This window comes from Salvelinus fontinalis, chromosome 5 (assembly GCF_029448725.1).
Source record: "Salvelinus fontinalis isolate EN_2023a chromosome 5, ASM2944872v1, whole genome shotgun sequence".
Classification (NCBI taxonomy): Eukaryota; Metazoa; Chordata; class Actinopteri; order Salmoniformes; family Salmonidae; genus Salvelinus; species Salvelinus fontinalis.
In genome coordinates this window covers 19,084,483-19,107,273 of record NC_074669.1, presented here as the reverse complement: position 1 = coordinate 19,107,273, position 22,791 = coordinate 19,084,483, and the positions used below count along the sequence as shown (strand labels likewise).

Below are 22,791 nucleotides of genomic sequence, written 5' to 3'. Positions count from 1 at the left end.
GTAGTGCTCAACAGTGCATCCCACCTATAAAGCAGCTACTTCATCTTTATGTTCTTCTTTATCAAAAGCTACCGCAAAGCGTTTCCATTTCAAGCAAGCTCTTCCAACCACCATCTCACTTCATCGATCGAAACCCGAAGAATCGAATCGCGATGCATACATGCTAAGGAACATAAACACATTTTTTGTGTGGATGACAGTACTCCGGTGAGACTATAGTCTAAAGTTTATCATTCGAGGAGGATTTATGTTATAGAACCCCCCTGTTTTTATGTGATCTGAAAGAAATGGATAGTGATCATGTGCACCCATCTCTTCCAATGAACACAAAGCACTTCAAAAGTGTTTAATCATTTAATAAACCCAATAGAACAATACAGGAAATGGTAACATTAAATATATTAATTATTACAGTACAATAGAGAACTCAAACTTATTAGGATTGTGGACAACGCCTGGAAGAAATGCCATGATTAATAAATAACACATCCACCCAGACACTTTAGAGCTTATAATTCATTTTCCATGCCAATCTGGAATATTCCAGTACTATCACATACACCATAAAGGTGTCAAGCCTACTGTGAATGTAAACCTAATTTGGGGATATTTCTCATATTACCACTTAGATGGGGACACATTTTCTAATAAGAAAATCTTATGAGCAGTTAGGGGTATAGGACAAATCATTTCCTGGTATACCCGGTCAGTAGCACTGGGCTTAAAAGAAAAAGAATATACAAAGATTTGCCAAGACAATACTTTAACATCCATAAAGTTGTTTCTCAAAATCAAATAACTACTGTACACTAAATCAAGAGAAGTTTATGAACTAACCATACATTTTTTTCACCCATCAGAAATCTATTGGAATTAGGCTTTTGTCCCCACTATACAGGGTGCCAGTATTATACAGTAGAAAACAGAAGGAGCTGTTCATACACATCAGAGCGCACTAGGACTTTACATCTCTCGCTCTGTGGCTTTAACAACCGATCCAAAGTGCTCACCTCTACTTAATTTTCTCATCAATTTAGAATGTAAAAATATCATGGGACATTTCCGTAGTGGGTTAGAGGCTGTTTAACCTATAAACTGCCTTGCAATAATTCTAACATTGTACTAAAACAAGGTGATCCATCTATACAACTGAATTATTTCTGTGGTTCCAATTCAGTTTTGTAGCCATGTTTGTTAAAAGTTTAGCTACCTATATCCCTGTCTTAAATGCATTGGACATGAGTAACATCTGAATAACAGATTTTCAGAGGACATGCTACAGGTTGTTTCTCTTTGAGTGAACAAGGTAGCCTTTTGCTTTGATGATCCCCCTGCTTTTGACAATGATGGAGTAGCGCAAAACCCACTCCAACCTCCAGTCTGCTACCTTCAGGTCCTGAGTGCTCTCCTGCACTGCCTCCTGGAAGCTGGCAGCAGTAATCAGTTCTACAGGAAAATACAATGTGTTAATTTAGTGCCCCCCAGAGCACACACAGCCTTTCCTTAACATGTATTATCTGATTATACAGTGAAAAGATTACAAATTGAAATGATCACAATCTTCACCTTTTGGGTCATTATGAGTCAGTAGCTGAATGTCAAACTCCTTTGCAAAAGCAGTCAGATCAGGGGGCATCACACAGCAGGAGGCCAGATTCACCTGGTTACTACTGGGTTTCACCTAGACCAGGAGAAAATAAAACAATTCAAAACCCCAAATACACCAACGCTAACCTACAACAATCTGACGGTCTCGTCAGCATCACCACTCACCTGGGCCCAGTTGTAGAGCTGCTCCAGGAGCTCCTTGTCCAGGTCGGAGGTTCCGATGGCAGCGATCTTGTGGCTCTGCACCAAGCCCTCCAGCTCCGTCCAGGCAGGCTGCAGGTTCTCCAGGGTCTGGCTCTCCCCCTCAGGCAGAACAGGGGGTGCAATGATCACCGAGTCCAGCTGGGACACAGCCAGGGCCTGACAAGCTGTTACAAACAGTCTTATGAGCATGAAACTAGTATACAGTCAGTGCATACTTCTTAAAGCTGAAGTCTGTAAAAGGGGAAACAGTGCCTTTGTTTTGCTTAGATGAAACAGAGAGGAGGAGCTTCCAGGAGCGTGGTAAAAAAAAATATACAGCTCAGTACATATTCTGGTGTTCTACCGCACATTCAATAATGTCGGGGGGGAAAAGTTTGTTGTTTGAAGTGATCAACATCTTTGTTGTTGTAATATCCCAAACAGACGTGATAGCTTCTGCCGGTACGGATTTCATCTTTCAAATAGAACAAATTGAGATAAGGAAAGGAGTTGGCATGCCAACAAAAGCATTTCACTGATACTAAAGTCTGTTGCATTTTTATTTGACATGGTCAGGTCTACAGACAATCGCCTGTGCCAAATGACTTTTCCGTACAGTCACCGAGTCAGTGGTCCTTTGCTGTTTTGTAAATGTAATACTCACACTTATCGACTGCATCTTTGATTGAAGAGAGGTCTGCCTCGCAAATAAATAGTTTCACTGTAAAGCAAGAATATGGACATGTTAATAAAAACGCAAACAATCAGTAAGGCACCAGGAATGGTATTTTTGTCATGAAATTCACATACTGGGCTCATTGTTCCTCATGCCAATGCCACACCAAACTCTATGGTATCAAAGCAGGGGTTCCCAAACTTTCAGGCCAGGGACCCCTTTCTGATAGCAAATTCATCAGGGACCCCCCTCAATCAGAACACAACTCGAGTGAGATAAAAATAGCATACAAAGAGTTCTACTATGACTTTGGCAATGCATGGCCCAACGAAACAAGTCTCCATCCCTGGGAAGGAACATTTTAAAAACCCATTTCTTGGCACGGAGAGAACATTTGGGAGTGTTCAAGCACATTTCATTCAATTCCACAGATATTGTCATGGGGCAGAGAGATTTTTTGTTGTTGAAGCTAATATCCTGCAATTCTTCACATTTTGCTATGAGGCAGAGAGAAAACTTAGCAGTTTTAAAGCTTAAATTACAGTGCATTTATGTAAAAAATATATATATATAAAAAAATAATTGTGGAGTACTGTAGATACCAATATCCCTGTAAGCCTCCCAGGCCCATGCTGCCCAGGGTTAAGAATATAACATTTTAGACTAATAATTACATTGTATTACACCCTCTAAACTTACTCCAGGGATGCCTTGGCCATTTAAAAATATATATGTTAGTAATATTAATTTAAGAAATAATTATGTAAAAAAGTGGGGTCCATGGACCACTGAGAACCCCCTGTCATAGAATACCAGAAACTCACCAGAGACCTTCAGCTCCTCCCTCTCTTCAGGTGTGATTGCTTCTGTAGCTTGAGGGATGGAGCAGTCAATGGTGTCTGGTAGGGCCTAAATTTACAACAAACGTGTTAGTCAAAGAAAAATAGTATCTTAAAAATACAAAGAAAAAAAGCAACATCAATATTGCCTTAACTTTGTCCAAATACAAACACATGCTTTCAAATTCACAATCTTGTTGTGGGATATCATTGCAGGGAACATAAGCTTTGACTTTGTGTATGTAAGACCCCCCCGCTGTACTCACTGAGCGTGCGGAAGCAGATTAGCTGACCCCAGCAGAAAAGCAACAGGGCAAAGCCACTCGAACTTCACAACAGAAGCACATGTAGAACCTTTCACAGCCAACTTTGCATGAATGATTACTATGACAGTTCCCTTTCATCAGTCTGATAAATTCATTGCGGTCAATCAACAGGCAGCTATTTTGTTTTCCCAGCAGGAGAACGCAATTGCATAGTAGTATCATAACATTGTGACTACTGTGAGCTCCGAAAGTATTGGGACATTGACTTTTTTCCTGTTGTTTTGGATGTTTACTCCAGCACTTTGTATTTTAAATTATACAACAACTGGAGGTTATAGTGCAGACTATCAACTTTATTTTTAGGTTGTTTTCATACATATCGGGTAAACCGTTTGGAAATTACAGTACCTTTTCCACATAGTCCCCACATTTTAGGGGACCAAAAGTATTGGGACAAATTCACTTGTGTGCATTAAAAGTAGTCAACAGTTTAGTATTTGGTCTCATATTTCTAGCACGCAATGACTTCATCAAGCTTGTGACTCTACAAACTTTTTGGATGCATTTGCAGTTTGTTTTGGTTGTGCTTCAGATTATTTTGTGCCCAATATAAATGAATGTTAAATAATGTACTGTCATTTTGGATTGACTTTCATTGTAAATAAGAATGTTTCTAAACAATTCAACATTAACATAGATGCTACCATAACAGATTATCATGAATGAATCGTGAATAATGAGGAGTGAGAAAGTTAGACGCACTATGTACAAAACGTGCTGTAATTTCTAAAACGGTTTACCCGATATAAATGAAAATACCCCCAAATTAAAGCTGACAATCTGCACCTTAACATACACATAGTCATTGTATCATTTAAAATCCTAAGTGCTGGAGTACAGAGCCAAAACAACAATGTGTCACTGTCCCAATACTTTGAGCTCCCTGTATAACTCCTGTTCCCTGAAGGAGGGAAATGAGTTACAACATACTATGGAGAGTCGCACTCTCCTGACTTCAGTTTAAAGATCTACAATCACGCCTCGCAGGGCCAATGAACTCTATGCCTCGCTGGAAGCCCCGCCTTCCACAGTTGATAAGCGTGAGGCTCGGATTCATTCCTTCAATTTAATACCACTCTTCACGAGCCCAGGGACGGGTGGCCAAACAGGTGTTGTGCCTCATTTCCCTCCTTCAGGGATCAGTTGTTTTAGTCATAACCTTACGCTCCCTTTCAGTCAGTTAACTTCGGTACAACAAACTACGGGGAAATAATATTCACTGCCCAAGCTGACCCCAGTAGTTACTAAATGAAGTGGCTCATGGCAGAGCACCCAGACCTGACCCAGCCAGATGCGGCAGTCTGGGTATTGCAAACACAGTGCGCTGCCTAGTGACTTTCCCCTGTCCGTAAGCACACTGTGGGCTACACTGAGAGCAGTGACTAACGATAAAACCTCAAGAAACAGAAAGTGTGGCGATGTCCAACTGTCCGCAGCACAAATAACTCCTACAGTCAATCCTTTAAACAACAGCCAAGACACTGCCAGACCCCTGGTGGGGTAGCGAATACACCGCTAGGAAACACTTGCTGCGATGTGCCAGGGAGATAGCCTCTACAATCCAGTGGGAGATACGCTCCTTAAAAGAGTGTCCTGACATGAGCTGGATTAGCAAAACAGACAACACGCTGGTCATATAACCTGCTGGGTCCATTCAGTGCATGTGCATAAAGCTCACACAGGACACAGGCCATATAACCTTTGTTGTTCTTCAGAAGCAAAAGGAGGAGATTAAAAGGGAAATAGCTCAAAGCTAAGGAGCTGTAGGACATTGCTATGACTTCCGGGGCTAAGGCCGCATTTGGAAACAATGTCACCTTAGTCACCCGGGGCAAACGAAGTACAGGAAGGGTGTACGGATAACACGTGGAGGTCTCCAACATATTTAGCTGAGGCCAAAGTCATGACCAGGGAGGTTTTGTAGAAGGATCTTCAGCTCCACTGACTCCAGAGACTCAAAAGGGGACACACAGTGCCCCAAAAACCAGCGCCAAGTCCCATGTGGGCCCAATAGGTTTAGAGACTGTGTACCTCTTTCAAGAACTGCACAACGTCCCCGGTGTGGCTCCGTCAATTCCCACACGACACGCCCACATTGCAATCATGTACACTTTTAAAGTAGAGAAAGCCCGTCCCTGCTCGAATAGCTCCTGTAGGAACATATGGATACACCTCAGAGCACTGAAAAGGAACCAGCACTCCATCTTATCAACAGAGCTCAAACACTTTCCACAAATGCATAAGGACCTCTCGTGGAGGCGCACTTGTGGACTGAATGGTAGCAATAACATTCGGAGGTAATCCTCTAGCCAACAGATTAGCCCACTCAGGGGCCAGGCAGAAAATAACCAAATCCTTGCACGCCAAGCCTGCCTGTGCACCTGGCACAACAGGTCCCCGCCTAAAAAGGTGAATGATCTCCACGAACCGAGGCTGCTTGGGCCAACGGGGAGCCACAAGAATCAATGATAAGCACCCCTGGCGCACCCCCTCCAACATGGGTTGAAACAGATCCACTGGTGGAAACGCTTAGAGGGTCCGAAGCCACTGGTGCGCCAGAGCGTCAGTTCCCAATGGTGCACTCTGTTCTCGCATCAAGAAAAATAGACGACAATGGTGTTTGAGTTATGCGTAAAGACCTATGTCAGCATTGCATAATCTCCCATATCTGGGTGACCACCCAGGGGTGCAGGGTGCTATCCGGGGGGGCACCCCCCAGAGTTGAGGCAACCGGGAACATGCATCACTCGAAGTAAGAGCAAATGCAAACTGCTCCACATGTTCTATTTCAGTCATTTATCCAGAGAAACTTACAGTAGCGTGTGCATACATTTTCATACTGGTCCCCAATGGGAATAGAACCCACCACCCTGGTATTGCAAGCACCATGCTCTACCAATTGAGCCACACAGGACCTCCACAGCAACAGGGTGTGAGCCTAGGTGAGGCGGGGAGGGACCGTGTCCCCCCCGCCTTATGATGTATGCCACCGTCATCATGACGGCTCTGACCAGCACATGCCGGCTGATAAAATAGGGAAGCAGCGCCAGAGCACTACGTACAGTGTCAGAAGTTCCAGGTAACTGATATGCCAGGCACTCTGACACCGTCCATACTCCCCGAATTGAGTAACCCTTGCACAGCTCGCCCCACCCTTGGGGGGGACGCGCCTGTCGTGACCATTTGCGGAAAACCCGGACCATGAGAAACCCTTATGACAGTAGCCAGCGATCCAGCCACTGGGCCAGTGCCCTGAAGGCATGTCAAGGACACCTGAATTGAGAGGTTTAGGTGGCAATATGTATCCAAGCACGTGGCTAGCAACCAGCACTGGAACAGTCACAACAATTGTCCCAGGGGAATGACCACTATCATAGAAGCCATCAATCTCAGTATGCGCAGAAACTGGTGAAAAAGTGCTGTGTGCCCCAACCTAAACTGGGCCAAGCAGAGCTGAAACCCGGACAACCTCTCTGGGGTTAGAAAAGCGCAATTTCCAATCCCCTTGTAGACAAAGCGAATCACCCAACTTATTACTCTCAACATGGGGAGAAATGTTATGCTCCTTGAACCCTGTGAACACCATGGAACGCGGGTTAACAGAGGAGCTTTAAACATGGACAAAATTCCAAACTAAATTGTGCTTCCGTGAGACTATAGCCTGGATGAAGCCCAGGGCCCCCACGTTTGGCTGTAACCAAACGTGGGGGCACTGACATCACAGTAATGTTTTTTCAGGGGCTCACCGGTTGCCCAGACCCCTCACTCCAGGGGTTGCCCATGCCCAGTGCTCGGAGGCAGCTTCATCATTGAAGGTGCCCACAAGCCCCGCTTCCTCCACTCTAGGAATGTGATTGCCTTAACGCCAGAGGAAAACTAGTAAGCTTAATTTGCCGGAAGTTATGCATGCTAGCCGACGTTAGCCATGAGGCTTTTAGACTAAGCTAGCTAGCCTCTGATCACAGCACGGTCCATTTAGACTTACCAAGCGACTTAATGCTAGGTACGTATACTAAACCGGAGCTACCCAAGCAATTCCACCGTTAGGAAGGCGGAATAGCTAGCAGTAACTAGCTAGCACACTATGCATCGCTTTAGGGAAACACCAAGCTCCCTAAAGAATGCTCCACAATTGTCAAGAGAACCTGAGCCACAAACGAGTAAGGGAACAGTGACAGCTGTCTCCTTGTCTCGCACATGAACTGATTTGAGTGAGGGCAGCCTAAGCATGCACCGAGCCAAATCATACAAGACAACAAACTTGAAGAACTAATTGTATGGGATTAGAAAATTTATGACAACCATACAAACCTCAGCACACAACGTCCAGGGGCTGAGCACGCTTAGTTGGCGCAATGTAAGACAGTCTCATGTTCTAATTGTTTGTTTTAGTAGCGTAAATCATTCCTGTTCACACCGAGGTGAAGAGCAGAATAATTTAAGGAATGAATCTGAGCCTTATCACCCAGTGATGTGTATAAACCCTGGATGACTAACAGCGTGCGCTGTACTGAAGCCTTCGCGAGGCCATCTTGGTACTCCTCCCCACTGTCATTTTTTTTAGGAAAAATGCTTTTATTAATGTCTATTCTATTAGATACTTTTAAATTACATGATCTAAACCAAACAAATTATACACACAAAGAACAAAAATGAATACAAGCAACAATTTGACTAAATTACAGTTAATAGGGAAATCAGTCAATAAATTAATTAAGCCCTTATCTATGGATTTCACACGACTGGGCTGGAGTGCAGCCATGGTTGGGCCTTGTAGGGTATAGGCCCACCCACTCGGGAGCCAGGCCCAGCCAATCAGAATTCGTTTTCCCCACAAAAGGGGGAAAAACTGACTTATTACTGACTGAAATAATCAGTTTCATCAGCTGTCCAGGTGGCTGTCTCAGACAATCCCGCAGTTAAAGAAACCAGATTTGGAGATCCTGTGCTGACGTGGTTACACGTGGTTGTGAGGCCGGTTGGATGTATTGCCAACTAGTTATGGTGGACATTCCTGTAATCAGCATTTGCACGCTCCCTCTACTTGAGACATCTGTGGCATTGTGTTGTGTGACAAAACTGCACATTTTAGAGAGTGGCCTGTGATTGTCTCTAGCACAAGGTATACCTGTTTAATCCACTTCTTGATATGCCACACCTGTCAGGCGGATGGATTATCTTGGCAAAGGAGAAATGCTCACTAACAGAGATGTAAACAAATTTGGGCACAACATTTGAGAAATAAGGCCAATATGTAACATCAGCAATCCAGGATTTATATACATTATTATCACCTGTGGAAGGCGATGCTTCCAGCGAGACACGATTTCATTGGCCTTGTCAGGTGTGATTGTAGATCCTTTAACTCTAGTCTCGCGAGTGTGACTCCCCATAAGTATGTTGTACCAAACTTGACTGACTGAAAGGGAGCTGGTATTGTAGACACTTGGTCACTATGGAAACTTGGTAAACAGGGATTATGGACACTTGATACTGTTTGGATGTTGGTGAATAGCTGTTATGTAGCTATGTGTGTAATCAAATATGCATGGGAAATACAACTGTGGTATTGAACAGTGAGTGGGTGGACGGAGTGATGTCTCACCATTGGTGTTGTTGGTGGTATGGTGGCAAACCACTCATTAAGAGTGGCTCGAACACAGTCTTGAATCTGTAATGCAAAAAAAACAGGGTTACTATAAACACTTGTGGTAACTAGGTAGGGCTTTCATGGACACCTACAGATCATGCAATGATGCTAAATTATCTAACATTACTTTAAAGATTGTCATATGGAAAGTATATGATTATTTTGTACAGTGCTGGGCACAATGGGTGATTTGCACAGTATGAAAATGTGTGGCCAGAGCTATGGCATGCTATACAACAACTATGAAATGCTGCAGGGAGAGTCTGTTACACTTATGAGAGTCAGGTGGTGCACAGCTTCAATGAAATAGTTATGATTGTTCATGCTAAATAAAGGCTGGCCTTTTAGAACATACACATGACAAGTCCTTGTTCTCAAATTTATCTTGCATTCTTAAATCTCATCAGGTGAATCCTGGCCCAGATACCTTTAAAAATAAAGGTAATTTAGGAGCCTGGATCAGAAAAGTATCTGTGACCAACAGGTATCTGTATTCCGTCATGTGAAATCCATAGATTAGGGCCTAATTTCTTTCTTTCAATGGACTGATTTCCTTATATGAACTGTAACTCAGTAAAATATGTGAAGTTTATTTTTGTTCAATATAGTTAGCTATTTATCGTCGAGGATATGGTTTTTCAAGCTAACTAGTTAACGTCATCTAGCCAGGGGTGTATTCATTCTGCCGATTCTGTTGCAAAACGTTTCTTGAACGGGACCTACCTGAACTTGTCCGTTTTTGGACCATGGCGATTAATGATAACACTCCAGCTAACTGACCAATGTTGCACTTTTTTTAAAAACGTCTTACTTCAGCTAGCCAGTCAGTTATGACAGAGTCCAATGGTCAGTCTTACCTCTTCGCTAGGTGAAGACGGACATTTTTTCTTGAGACGGCTTCGGTTTACTAAATTCCCCGTGTGAAGATACAAATTCGTAGCATGGTTGAGGAGCACCTTAGCACTGGTGTGATTTTCCATGTGGTGTCCTTGGTAGTCGATAAATGTATCGTGGTAGAAGGACTTTATGAACTATTCAGCAACTTCAGTTACTTTATTCTAACAGGAGTGACCTCGTTTCCAAACGGTAGCTACCGCTGATTTAGAATGACTTGCATTTGTAGATTATTTAGCTGGCGGTAGAAACTAGTTATGAGGACGCCCACATTGTAACCGGGTGTTGTGTGCAAAATCTGGCATGGCGTTCTGGACTCTTTTAACCAAGAGATAGTTACAGCTCAGCAATGGTGTTATGACTAACTGTACATTGGAATGTACACTGTAATCATGACACAGCTTGTTTCAAGAGACCATATGTTCCATTTTTAATTCAACATTCATCCCTTGACCCTAATCAGAGGGCACACACCCACACAGAAGACAGTTTTGGCAATAACAAGTTTAAAGACAGTCAATTTAGTGTATGTAAACTTCTGACCCAACTGTGATACAGTGAAATAATCTGTAAACAATTGTTGGAAAATGTACTCGTGTCATGCACAAAGTAGATATCCTAACCGACTTGCCAAAACTATAATTTGTTAAAAAGAAATTTGTGGAGTGGTTGAAAAACGAGTTAATGATTCCAACCTAAATGTATGTAAACTTCTCACTTCAACTGTATAACTACTCCTGTCTATATGGAAATATATTAAATCACTTAAAATACTTCACCAGAAAGCATGATTTAGCCAGAGGAATCGAGGATCATTAGCTTTTTTGAAGGGGGCAGAGTGTGGAAATAGGCCTTGCTAATTATTGAGTTGAGGCTGTCAGTGAAAAGCATCTAAAATATACTACATGACCAAAAGTAATTGGACACCTGCTCCTTGGATATCTCATTACAAAATCATGGGCATTAATCTGGAGTTGTTCCCCCTTTTGCTGCTATATCAGCCTCCACTCTTTTGGGAAGACTTTCCATTTCTGTATGGACCTTGCTTTGTGCACAGAGGTATTGTCATGCTGAAACAGGAAAGGGCCTTCCCCAAACTGTTGCCACAAAGTTGGAAGCACAGAATCGTCTAGAATGTCATTGTATGCTGTAGCTTTAAGATTTCCTTTCACTGGAACTAAGGGGCCCGAACCATGAAAAACAGCCCCAGACCATTATTCCTCCTCCACCACACTTCAATGACACTATGCATCGGGGTAGGTAGTGTTCTCCTGGCATCCGCCAAACCCAGATTCGACCGTCGGCCTACCTGATGGTGAAGCATGATTCATCACTTCATCACATAAAGTTTCCATGGTCGGATTTTGCCTATAGGCTACTTTGAAGCAAAGTAAGACATACCTCATAATATGAAGTTAAACATTCAGATTTCAAACAATGAATTTCAAACTGCATACTGCCTCCAGCTCACATTGTAGCGTGGTGGTGACACGCTGATAGCATTTTGCCTGCACTTGAATGGGAGGTGAGCTTCAATTAGGCTTTGAGTTGAGAAATAAAAATAGTAGGCCTAGCTCTTTTTAATTGTGCACCAAAACTGTTTAACATGCAATTGCATTTAGAATTGTTGTGCAATGGGCTTATAAAAGCACATTTTACTCTTGCAGTAACCAACTGAGGAGCTGCAGGAGGAATGCTGTGTGTGATAGTTATGTTGGATAAATCAGATAGGCTACATGATGACTAACGAAAATACACATGCCAATTTAATTCCACTATATTATGCAAATTGACCTATAGACCGATAAGAATGATGGTCAAATGTATTTCCATCAATGAATAAAAAACATTGTGCAATGGGAGTTTTTTTCCTACCAGTCATTTTGGACTGCAACAGTTTTATTTAACAGCTTTTCATTTATTAATTTGTTTTCCAAAAGCTGACAATTGTTGGCTAATGGAAAACCCTGATTGGCAGAATAGTCTAAGTTAAATAGCTACAACAGGCTCTATCACTTCTTCCAAAACTTGCTGTAATCATCCACTTTGAAATCATCTTCGAATTCCACTGTCCTCTGCTTAACAGCTCCCTTCCTGGGATCCCGCTTCCGCATCCTCATTTTCCTTTCTTCCTCTGAGAGTGTACTGATGTCCACAGGCATCTGAAGGGATACAATACCAAATCCTCACACTCAGTCTCACAATCTGATTAGCTTTCAAATGTAGTATTCCTGAATAGCCACACACTGCAAAAACAGATCAATCCAATTTTTGTTTTCAGTTCAAGGATGCTTACCATGAGTATCCTCTTGGGCTCTTTGTACCTAATGTTAATTGTGGAACCATCGGGTTGTACGAGCAACAGTGGATAAAACCTTTCATACTTCTGTCGACTGCTTCGTACAATTGATGTCTTGTTGGAGTTGTGCTGAGTGGTTGTTGTGTGTAAACTTGATACAGGAAGGAAATGACTCTGAGCAACCACCTCTTGTAGACATCTAAAAGACAAAACATTCACAATGTTGAAACAATTAGGATTTAGAAAGGACAAACTACTATAAAGGCTTAATGCAAATGTACTCAGAAGTTTTTCCGCGAGCTGCCCAGTGATGCGAGCCTACCAGACGAGCTAAATGCCTTTTATGCTCGCTTCAAGGCAAGCATGAGAGCAGTATATCGGGGATAGTATATCCAGAGAGAGACATGATTCCGTGAAACAAAGTATGTTACAGTCCCTGATGTCTCTCTGGAAGGAGATCCTCACCCTGAGCTCATCTACTTTATTGTCCAGGGACTGAACATTAACGAGTAATATACTCGGAAGCAGTGGATGGCGAGTACGCCCCCTGAGTCGGACTAGAAGTCCGCTTCGAATACCTCTTCTTCACCGGCGGCGTCTTGGAGCAGCCTCTGGGATATTCGCTCTGATATCCAAAAGTTATTTCCGGCTGTATGTAATAACACAAAAAAACGTTCTGGGCTAACAATGTAAGAAAAAATAAATGAAAAATAAATACTGCAAAGTTGCTTAGGAGCTAGAAACAGAGCTTGCTGCTGTTAGCACATTTTTCTTAAAATATAAATATTTGGTTGTTATTTTACCTGAAATACATACGGTCCTTTTTTAACTGAATATTTGTAGAATTTTGACCTATTTTGAGTCATACAAAATCATGTGTTCTCTACTCCAACAATTAATCCACAGATAAAAGGGGAAAGCTAGTTTTGTTTTATAGATATTAATCAAAGAAAACTCTCCTCATTCATCTTTCCGCTTCTTCTTTTGATATGGTGGTTGGCAACCAACTTTAAGGTGCATACTACCACCAACTGGACTGGAGTGTGGACCTCTTATCTTTCAATCATGTGGGTTAGTATGCTCATAAAAACCAATGAGTAGTTGAGAAAGGCGGGACACGTAGCACGTCAAGCATCTATTTTAGCTCCTGGCTACGCAGGCCTGCGGGAGCAGTTTGGATGAAATTATTCACAAACATGCATGTATACATTTATTTTTGCAACACGGACAGTTTAGTCAGCATGTAAGGAATAATTTTTCACTTCTCTCATTGACTTCCCCAAATCCCAGCCTGCTCTAACTGTTTTGCAAGTGTTCCCGGAAGTCTCGCGACGTTGTGCCTCGGGGTTTAGAAATTCTGTGCCGAAATGTTCGTGAACACACCAGGGGCGTATTCATTACAGAAACTGTTTAAGAACCAAACAGAGCAAAACAAGTTTCTATTGAACAAATTCAGGTAGGTCCCTCCCCATTTAGTTTGTTTCCGTTTAAGAAGCGTGTTGCAACAGAATCGTCATAATAAATACACCCCCAGGGGTGTATTCATTACGTATTGCAACTGAAACAGTTTACCATTTAAGAACCAAATGGTAGCAAACAAAGCAAAACCTGAATTTGTCCAATAGAAACTTAGTTTGTTGCAAAGCGGTTTCTGTTGCAAAACCGATGAAACGCGTTGCAACAGAATCGGCATAATGAATACACCCCTGCACAGTGGCCTGTTTAGTATGTTATTTTGGCATTCAAACACATCAGTTACAAATAATGTAAAAAATAAAAAATGAAATATTGAAAAATTAAGACGCATACAAACATGGTCTCTTTTTGCTTTCTTGCCCAAGGCTGGTCCAAAATACAAGTGTTTCAGCCTAGCTCAGTGCTTTCTGTGTTTGTGAGAGCGCCAGCAGAAAATACAGTGCGTAGGGGTTGGTAATGTTCTCTATTTGCGCCGTGATTGACTCAGTGTTCTGTCACTCATGGGGATACTACAGCACCGCAAAATCTACGGAGAGAACTCGAATATTCAAGCCCCTTGGGTACTGCCAAAGATTTACATTTGAAGTGCCCATCCGAGGCGGCTCAAGGTCATTTGCCACAGTTAAAATTACATCAAATCACGTTATATCTACCGTAGCTTTAATTGGACTGTCATCATCATACTTAGCTAGCAAGCTAAAGCTTAGCCAGCAAGCTAGAGAAGAAGTCATCATCATGAATCAAGTCGACAATCTACTGGCAAATCCTTTCCAGTCCTTGTCATATGAAGAAAAGTTAAAGATAAAAAGTATCGGTGATCATCAGCAATTGGACATAAAAACGACACAAGAGAAAACGCAAATTAAACAATGAGTGGTTTCAAAGAAATCAGTGGCTAACTGTAAGCGTTGCAAAGCAATCACTAGCCTGCTATTCAGTGGAGAAGGTGTGCGGTTCAAGTTGGGGTTTAAGGGTCTCTTTTCCAAGCTTAAAACGATCAACATTCACATGCAACACCATGGGCCAGAAAAGTTTGAATACATTGGCCATGCTGTCAATCCAGCATGACTTCTGCTGTGTTCAAAACTGGAAACTTGGAAATCTCAGACTTTAGTTAGTTCAAGACAACTGGGAACTCTGAAAAAAAACAAGCTCAGAGTGGGTAAATACATTTTGAAAGGTCATCCAACTCGGTCTGGAACTTGGGCCTCTTTTTAGAGCTCCAAGCTGCAGATCACTGATGTCATGATTCAACCTTGCCCCCCCCCCCCCCCCCCCCCCCAGAGTACCCAGTTGTCTTGAAGGCTTATGGTGACAATATTTGCCCACAAGAAGGACCGCCATGCCACCTTCCTGTTCAAGTGAGCACAAGGCTAGTCCAAAAATGCATTGCATGCTGCTGCATAAATGATGTAATATGCCAGGGAGATATGTATACTGTAGCTAAGTAATACTAAGTATGTTGTGTAGTAAGCTGTTAGTAGCCCATGTGCCTCACCATTATAATTTGGTCTATTTTCACCTCTTAATGACGCGGCAGGTTGCCTAGTGGTTAGAGCGTTGAACTAGTAACCGAAAGGTTGCAAGATCAAATCCCCGAGCTGACCAGGTAAAAATCAGTTGTTCTGCCCCTGAACAAGGCAGTTAACCCACTGTTCCTAGGCCGCCATTGAAAATAAGAATTTGTTCTTATTTTGTTCAACTGACTTGCCTAGTTAAATAAAGGTTAAAAAATTCACCAACTGTTCTGACTTGATGGTGCACATGTAGCCTGTTTTAGAGAAATGTCATAATTGAAAATTGTAAGAGTTTTCATTGTCTGCTTATATGCCCCCTTTATTTATCCTACGGTTCTGAATTGGTGTACAGGGAGAATACTGTAAGAACGGCCCATGTTCTGAATTCTGTCGCTGTACATTACAAAAGTGCTGAACAAATAGTTATATTAACTACGTTCGTCTTCGCTCGCTAATTAATGTCTTAATCGAATTCACGGATTGCCTCTTATCCGCTCATCGTTCCCTTACACCATAGCTTGTACAAGTGATGTAAAGTACTTAAAAGTATTTTTACTTAAGTAGTTTTTGGGGGTATCTGTACTTTACTATTTCACTTTGACAACTTTTACTTCACTACATTCCTAAAGAAAATAATGTACTTTTTACTCCATACATTTTCCCTGACACGCAAAAGTACTTGTTACATTTTGACCGGAAAATGGTCCAATTCACGCTCTTATCAAGAGAACATCCCTGGTCATCCCTACTGCCTCTTATCTGACTCACTAAACACATGGCTTGTTTGTAAATTAATGTCAGTGTTGTAATCTACCTCCTGGCTATCCGTAAATTAAAAAATATATAGAGATATTGTGCTGTCTGGTTTGCATAAAATAAGGAATTTGAAATTATTAATACTTTTACTTTGATACTTAGGTACATTTTAGCAATTCCATTAACTTTTGATACTTAAGTATATTTAAAACCAAACACTTACTCAAGTAGTATTTTACTGGGTGACTTTTACTTGAGTCATTTTCTATTAAGGTATCTTTACTTTTACTCAAGTATGACTTTTGAGTACTTTTTCCACCACTGGTTAGTATATCGTAATTGTCAGTAGAAACGACATTTGTTTAAGCAAGTCAGCCATATCACTGTTAGCTATGTTTTAAAAAAAGGCAGTAAATGAGGCTAAATGAATGGTTTCACTGCCAGACAATGCTCTGCTGATAGCCAGGCGGTGTCAGAGGAAGGCCCCCAAAAATTTGCCAAAGACTCCAGCCATCCTAGTCATAGACTGTTCTTTCTGCTACCGCACGGCAAGCAGTACCAGTGCACCAAGCCTAGGTCCAAAAAGCTTTTAACAGCTTCTACCCCAAGCCATAAGACTCCTGAACAGCTAATCAAATGGCTACCCAGACTATTTGCATTGTGCCCCCACCCCCATTTTTATACTGCTGCTGCTACTCTGTTGATTATCCATGCATAGTCACTTTACCTCAATTACCTCTAATCGGTGCCCGCGCACATTGACTCTGTACTGGTACCCCCTGTACATAGCCTCGCCACTGTTATTTTTATTGTTAATTATTTGTTATTTTACCATTTTTCTTATTAGATTTTTAAATTTTTTAACTTCAGTTTATTTTAGTAACTACTTAACACTCGTTTTCTTAACTGCATTGTTGGTTAAGGGCAGCTAAGTAAGCACACCTGTTGTATTCGGCGCATGTGACAAATAAAATTGTATTTGATAGCTTTATGTAGGCCCTAAAAGCTTGAGGGCACCGTTTGTCACCGTTAAAGTGCAATGAATGCCACTGTAACATCTTTACTTTGGTCAGTAACTAAAGTATATTGAAGCCAATCACTAAAATAACTGGTTATATGGAGGGATGAATGGCAAGATAGCCTCCCGAGTGGCGTTGCGGTCTAAGGCACTGCATCTCAGAGCAAGAGGCGTCACCACAGTCCCTGATTCAAATCCAGGCTGTATAACCTCTGGCAGTGATTGGGAGTCCCATATTGCGGCGCACAATTGGCCTAGCGTCCGGGGTAGGCCGTTGTTGTAAATAAGAATGTGTTCTTAACCGACTTACCTAGTTAAATAACGGTAAAAACATGTTTGTTTTTTAAAATACAGGGCGTTGAATGCGGCTCACGCCGCAAGTAACGCCCTGGACCAGAGCTACTTGTTATCTAACGTGCGTTCCAATGAATGTCTTCAAAACCAACACTTCGTTTATTTACCTGTTTAAAACACTCTTCGACGTCCAAACTTTCTGTAGGGCCATGTCGGATTTTAGCTAGCGTTTTTCTCAACGGAACATGGAATTGTTTGGTATTCTAGCTAGCTATCTCGCTAATCGTTATGTTCTAGATTTCTTAAAGAGAGAACAGGAAGTGGAAGGTCGTACGCAGTTGTCCGGTAAATAAACGACGTCAGGAAACAATTACCTTCCAAATGGTTCCTACATATGATAAACCACATCAGGAAACATATCCTGCGTGAATACAGTCATTGGTTTGAATCAAATCAAATATCAACATTTAACAATAATGTAATCCAGTTGAGTTTATTAAAGAAGAAATGATCAACTTCATGCGTAAATGTATACATGATATACTTTATTCCTAGTTATATGAATATGCTCTGTATGTGTAGTTCAGTCCCCCTGGGATGTTTGTGGGCAAGGAACCACAGGCTGAAAAGCCGTCTGGTAATGCTGTAGCCTAATACTCATTCTCACTGTAGCCAGAAACAAGGGTCCCTAAACTGTTTCCTCAGTCTTGTTTGTTAATAAATTGAGGATGGTTGAAATATTTTTCTTTACTAAGCAATCCTCTTAATAAAACAGAGCTATTAACATGTGTTAATATATGTAAGAATCTATTTCACGAATGTTCTTAGATGTTCGGTGATTGCTAAACAGAGTGTCTTCTGTCGTGGTTTCTGTCGTGGTTTCTATCAGCCTTCCGTCAGCTTGGACACTTCAACAGGCTACATGTGCAAAGTCATTCACTTTAACTTAGGTAAACTTTTTTATTTTAGCTGAGAAGGAAGGTAGCATTGTAATATTTGGTTACTATATATCAAACAACTACAATTCATCTGACTTGGTCCAGCCATTCCATCCACAAGGAAAATTCGCATTATTGTCATTAACCACTAGAGAGCGCACAACAATAGGATAGTGTTGAGTTTTCAACGTGTCAACCAAAGCGCTCTATCACCTCAACTTGAGAAGTGTAACACCGGTAACTCTATCAGGGCTTATTTGATTCAGCTGTTGTATTTCATTTATTTGCTGAACAGATCTGTTTGTTGCTATATTTGAGTGTAAGGCCTGCCCATTGGCTTTAAAGTAATGAAACCGTAAAATACAATTTCTTTATTACACAATACTAAAGACAAATAAACGCATGGCAGGGCATATTTTAGTTTCCCAGTAGATGCTGAAACAGCTTTTTCTACTGCCAAGGTTATGAGCAGATGCTGGTTGGAATAAGTAACAATCCCTCTACTTCCCTTCATAAGCAACGGCTGAAAGTGAACTGTTAGAGGTGTGTGTGCAGTTGGTGCATGTGGCTTCTTTTTATCCCTGGAGGCCAGTTGAACTGTATTATGATGAATATTATTTTCCTCTTCAATTCTAGAACCAATTATTCACTTGAACAAAAGAGGCTGAATTGTGTGGCAGGTATAAGTGAGTGTTGATAATGGTGGAGGCTGATTCTCAGGGGGGTGCAGTTTCCAACCACAGTGGATCACCATCACCTGTTGCTATTAATACTGTAGTTACCTTACCTGCGGCATTAGCACAATTGTCAGATTTGATATGACAGGGTTACCCAACTGGCAGCCCCTGGGTGGTTTTATTTGGCCCCCAAAACTTTGGAACATAAAAGACTGTAAATGCAACAGAAATTAGTCTCCACGTGATTTACATTTTGTTAATATGTTCCCAAGTATTTCCATGCATAATAAAGAGATCGTAAATACATTTAAGCAAGGTTTTAATTATTATGTTTTAGTCAAATATATCTGTTTGGGCTTCTTGCAGTCAATTTGCGGCCTACAAATGATTTGTAATTATGTTTCGGGCCCCAGACCATCCACTCAAGAAAAAAATCGGTCTGTGGCTGAATCTAGTTGATGATCCCTATGATATGATGATATTACCTAGCTCTAGTGCCTGACTTTTTTAATTTGTATGATTAATGAACTGTGAAATGGCTGAAAACCATTCAGATATGTATTTTTTCAAAAGTTGATGTCAAATAAATGTATTCATATTCACAGTCATCATGTTTGTGTTTATTTCCTAGCCAAGAATAAACCATACTGTAAATGCATGACAGTGAAATTAGATTCAACAATAGGAGAGGGCAACCTCCCTCATCTTTTATCAAGCCCTCCAAGGGAAGGAAATATTGTACCGCGCTGTCAGTCTGCACCCAATCGCTGTGTATAGCACTGGCCTTTCAACACATACATAGAGCCAGGGCACTGCAGAGGCAAGCCATTCACTTTCCTCACAATGAGAGTTTGCCTTTTGTTCCGCTAGTCTAGATGAATGAATGACCTTATTGTAAAATTAACTTATCATCAGTCTAATTTATAATCTTTCTGTGTTATTGTGCACACGTCTCAGTTTTCAGTATTCCAGGATTCTCCCCTTCAAAGCCAGGGCTCAGATTGATGCTGTGGGCAGGTGAGTGTGGGGTCGGGGGGGGGGGGGGAATTATGTCTGATGAGTAGAAAAGGCTTGCTTTGTACGACACAGATGGCAAAAGAATACCCAGACAGCAGGCCCATTATTTTTCAGGGGTAGGACAGAGAACACTGTCGATCCATGTGCATTTTTATATAGATTAATCCCAAGAGTAAGAATACACATATTTAGACACGGTTATTCAACCTTACCTTATCTGTTTAAAGGAGCGATCTGCAGTAGCTACATCTATTTTGGGATTTATAAATTAAAGATATGTACCCATTTATTCTTGAAGAATATAACTTAGAAATACCTCATGAGCTTAGTTTAGCAGTCATACCCCATCAGAAACCAAAATATAAGCTTGTTTTACCCCAATGATTGTAAACAAACTAAATGTAAGAAAACAGTGTATAGCCTCGACACACGTTTAGAACTATTATTTTGATATCATGGATGGTCAGTCCTTGCATCCATACCCCTATCAATGAATTTGAGAGTGGTTACATTTCTCCAGCCACACCCCTTGGCTTTTTATCAAAACAGTGGCAGCTGGCAGGGGAAACATTTTATTATTTTTTCAACTGCTGATTGACGCTTTAAGGACAAATTTGTTTAGAGGATAACTGAGACTTTGCATTAAATACTTTCTTATGAAACCATAGCTTTGATATCAGACTTGCATATGTAATAATAAATCCCATTGACTGACTGTTTAAAGGTGTGTTTAAGGTCTAAATTGAATTACCAGATGTCTCATAATAGTTGAATTTAGTCTTGAGTGAGCGCAGAAAAACTGGAGGAGCAGGGAATGTTTGGTCAGAGGGGGAGAACACTAACAGTGTAGTTTTTCTTAGGGTGATATTTTCCCCTTCCTACAGATGTGACTTATCAGGACAGGACTGTCCAGGGGCAATAGTGCAACTCATTTCAGTTTGTCCCTGTACACACAATCTGGACTGACTGCCTCCCCCATGGAGTCCCATGTCCTTCTCAGAGGCATTTCAGACAGGGCCCCATGTCACGATCGTGTGTAGAGACGGACCAAGGCGCAGCGGAGGTTGAGTTCCACATCTTTATTTCTAAGTGAAACTTAAGCAAAACAAAACAATAAAGACACAACGAAACGTGACTAAGTGGTGCACATGCACAAAACACAAAATAATATCCCACAAACACAGGTGGGAAAAACAGCTACTTAAATATGATCCCCAATTAGAGACAACGATTACCAGCTGCCTCTAATTGGGAATCATACAAATCACCAACATCACCAACATAGAAAATACACTTAGAACACCACATAGAAATAAATAAACGAGATCAGCCCCGGTCACGCCCTGACCTACTTCACCATAGAGAAACAATGGCTCTCTATGGTCAGGGCGTGACACCCCAGGCACCCTGAGTGGCTTGTTTGACTTAAGATAGTTGAGAGGGATACACTGTGGGGGAAACCATATTTTTCTTTCACCTTATGCCATCAGTACACCATTGCAGTTCCCCTTCAACAAATTGTTGTTGCTCAAGACAATACATGGACTGTTGAGAAGCTTTCTAATAACACGTGTGAAACATAAAGCATCTGAAAAATACTTGTTTGAGGAATATTGTTTGAAAGGCCTTCAAGTATTACAGTATGTAATACAGCTGTAGTGGTAAGTGATAGGGACCATAGAATACAAAACATCTAGACGCTTGTGTTCTGTATAACTAATCTCTGTGGGTGCTTTCTCTCCTGCACAGGCAAATGAAAATGGGTCCTAGACAATGTAACAGTTGTTGGGTGTTTCAGAGGGCTTATTGTGTTGTTTTGTGTGTGTCTCGTTCTTGGCTCTGCAGACGAGCAGTCTTGCCTGCCTCCTGCCATTACAACTCAACTAGATGCCCATGCCAAGCATGTCATCTGCTATGGTTACCAACAACTGACATGTAAATATTTGTAGTCCCAATTACTGTATCACACAGAGAAAGGGCTGCCTGTCGACTCGCTCCCAGACTAATTACACATCGATGTTGGGTTCGTTCTGGCGCCGCAGCAGAAATCAAAGGGGATCCTGAGAGACCATGCCAAATAGAGTCTCATCTTCACAAAGGGGAAAGGGTATTAAACTATGATAACAGAGTTCTTCTCTCACCAGTCTCTTAGAACATTCAGTTGAATGACACACATTGTCAATTTACTATTTATTTGGTTTTCTCTCCAAATGTATGCTTATACTGTATATCCCGTATTACCGTACACTTTTGTTCCCTTTAGTGAAAACAGGAACTCTGGAATTAGTTTACATCAGTTTGTACAATTTACACTTGTAAATGTGTAACTATATAGTTATACAGTAGCATATTTTAAAGACGTCTTCAGAAGTTCCTTATTGAAATATATAGAGGTCCAGTTTGAATATGACCCACATCCTGATGAAACGAGGTAAATGATAAACCAAGGTCATATCTTAGCAAGACAATAGTCAGACTCAGACAGCTGAATGGGTTCTGGCTGCCAGCCCTTTATGGGGAAAGTTTAATCAACTAAGTGCTAGTAGGCTTGTCCACAGGACTGCAGAGCATTTAGTGCAAAGAATAAGGGTCAAGAGGTAAAGGTAGAATTCAGCTTAGGTGA

At 41.4% G+C, this 22,791-nt stretch overlaps 2 protein-coding genes across 2 annotated transcripts; both read right to left on the bottom strand.

The window, feature by feature from the left end:
* Positions 1–340: 340 nt before the first annotated feature.
* LOC129855262 (glutamate--cysteine ligase regulatory subunit-like) lies at positions 341–11,984 on the bottom strand. Its single transcript, XM_055922725.1, has 7 exons — positions 10,140–11,984; positions 9,238–9,303; positions 3,292–3,376; positions 2,456–2,512; positions 1,774–1,976; positions 1,567–1,681; positions 341–1,446 (listed from the first exon to the last, which is right to left on the bottom strand). Exons 1-7 carry the CDS (start codon positions 10,260–10,262, stop codon positions 1,277–1,279), a joined length of 819 nt encoding a protein of 272 aa, XP_055778700.1. The 5' UTR covers positions 10,263–11,984; the 3' UTR covers positions 341–1,276.
* Positions 11,985–12,073: 89 nt separating this feature from the next.
* Positions 12,074–17,895, bottom strand: LOC129855263 (39S ribosomal protein L55, mitochondrial-like). Its single transcript, XM_055922726.1, has 3 exons — positions 17,704–17,895; positions 12,473–12,674; positions 12,074–12,338 (listed from the first exon to the last, which is right to left on the bottom strand). The coding sequence occupies exons 1-3, from the start codon at positions 17,745–17,747 to the stop codon at positions 12,189–12,191; spliced, it is 396 nt and encodes a 131-aa protein (XP_055778701.1). The 5' UTR covers positions 17,748–17,895; the 3' UTR covers positions 12,074–12,188.
* Positions 17,896–22,791: the final 4,896 nt, after the last annotated feature.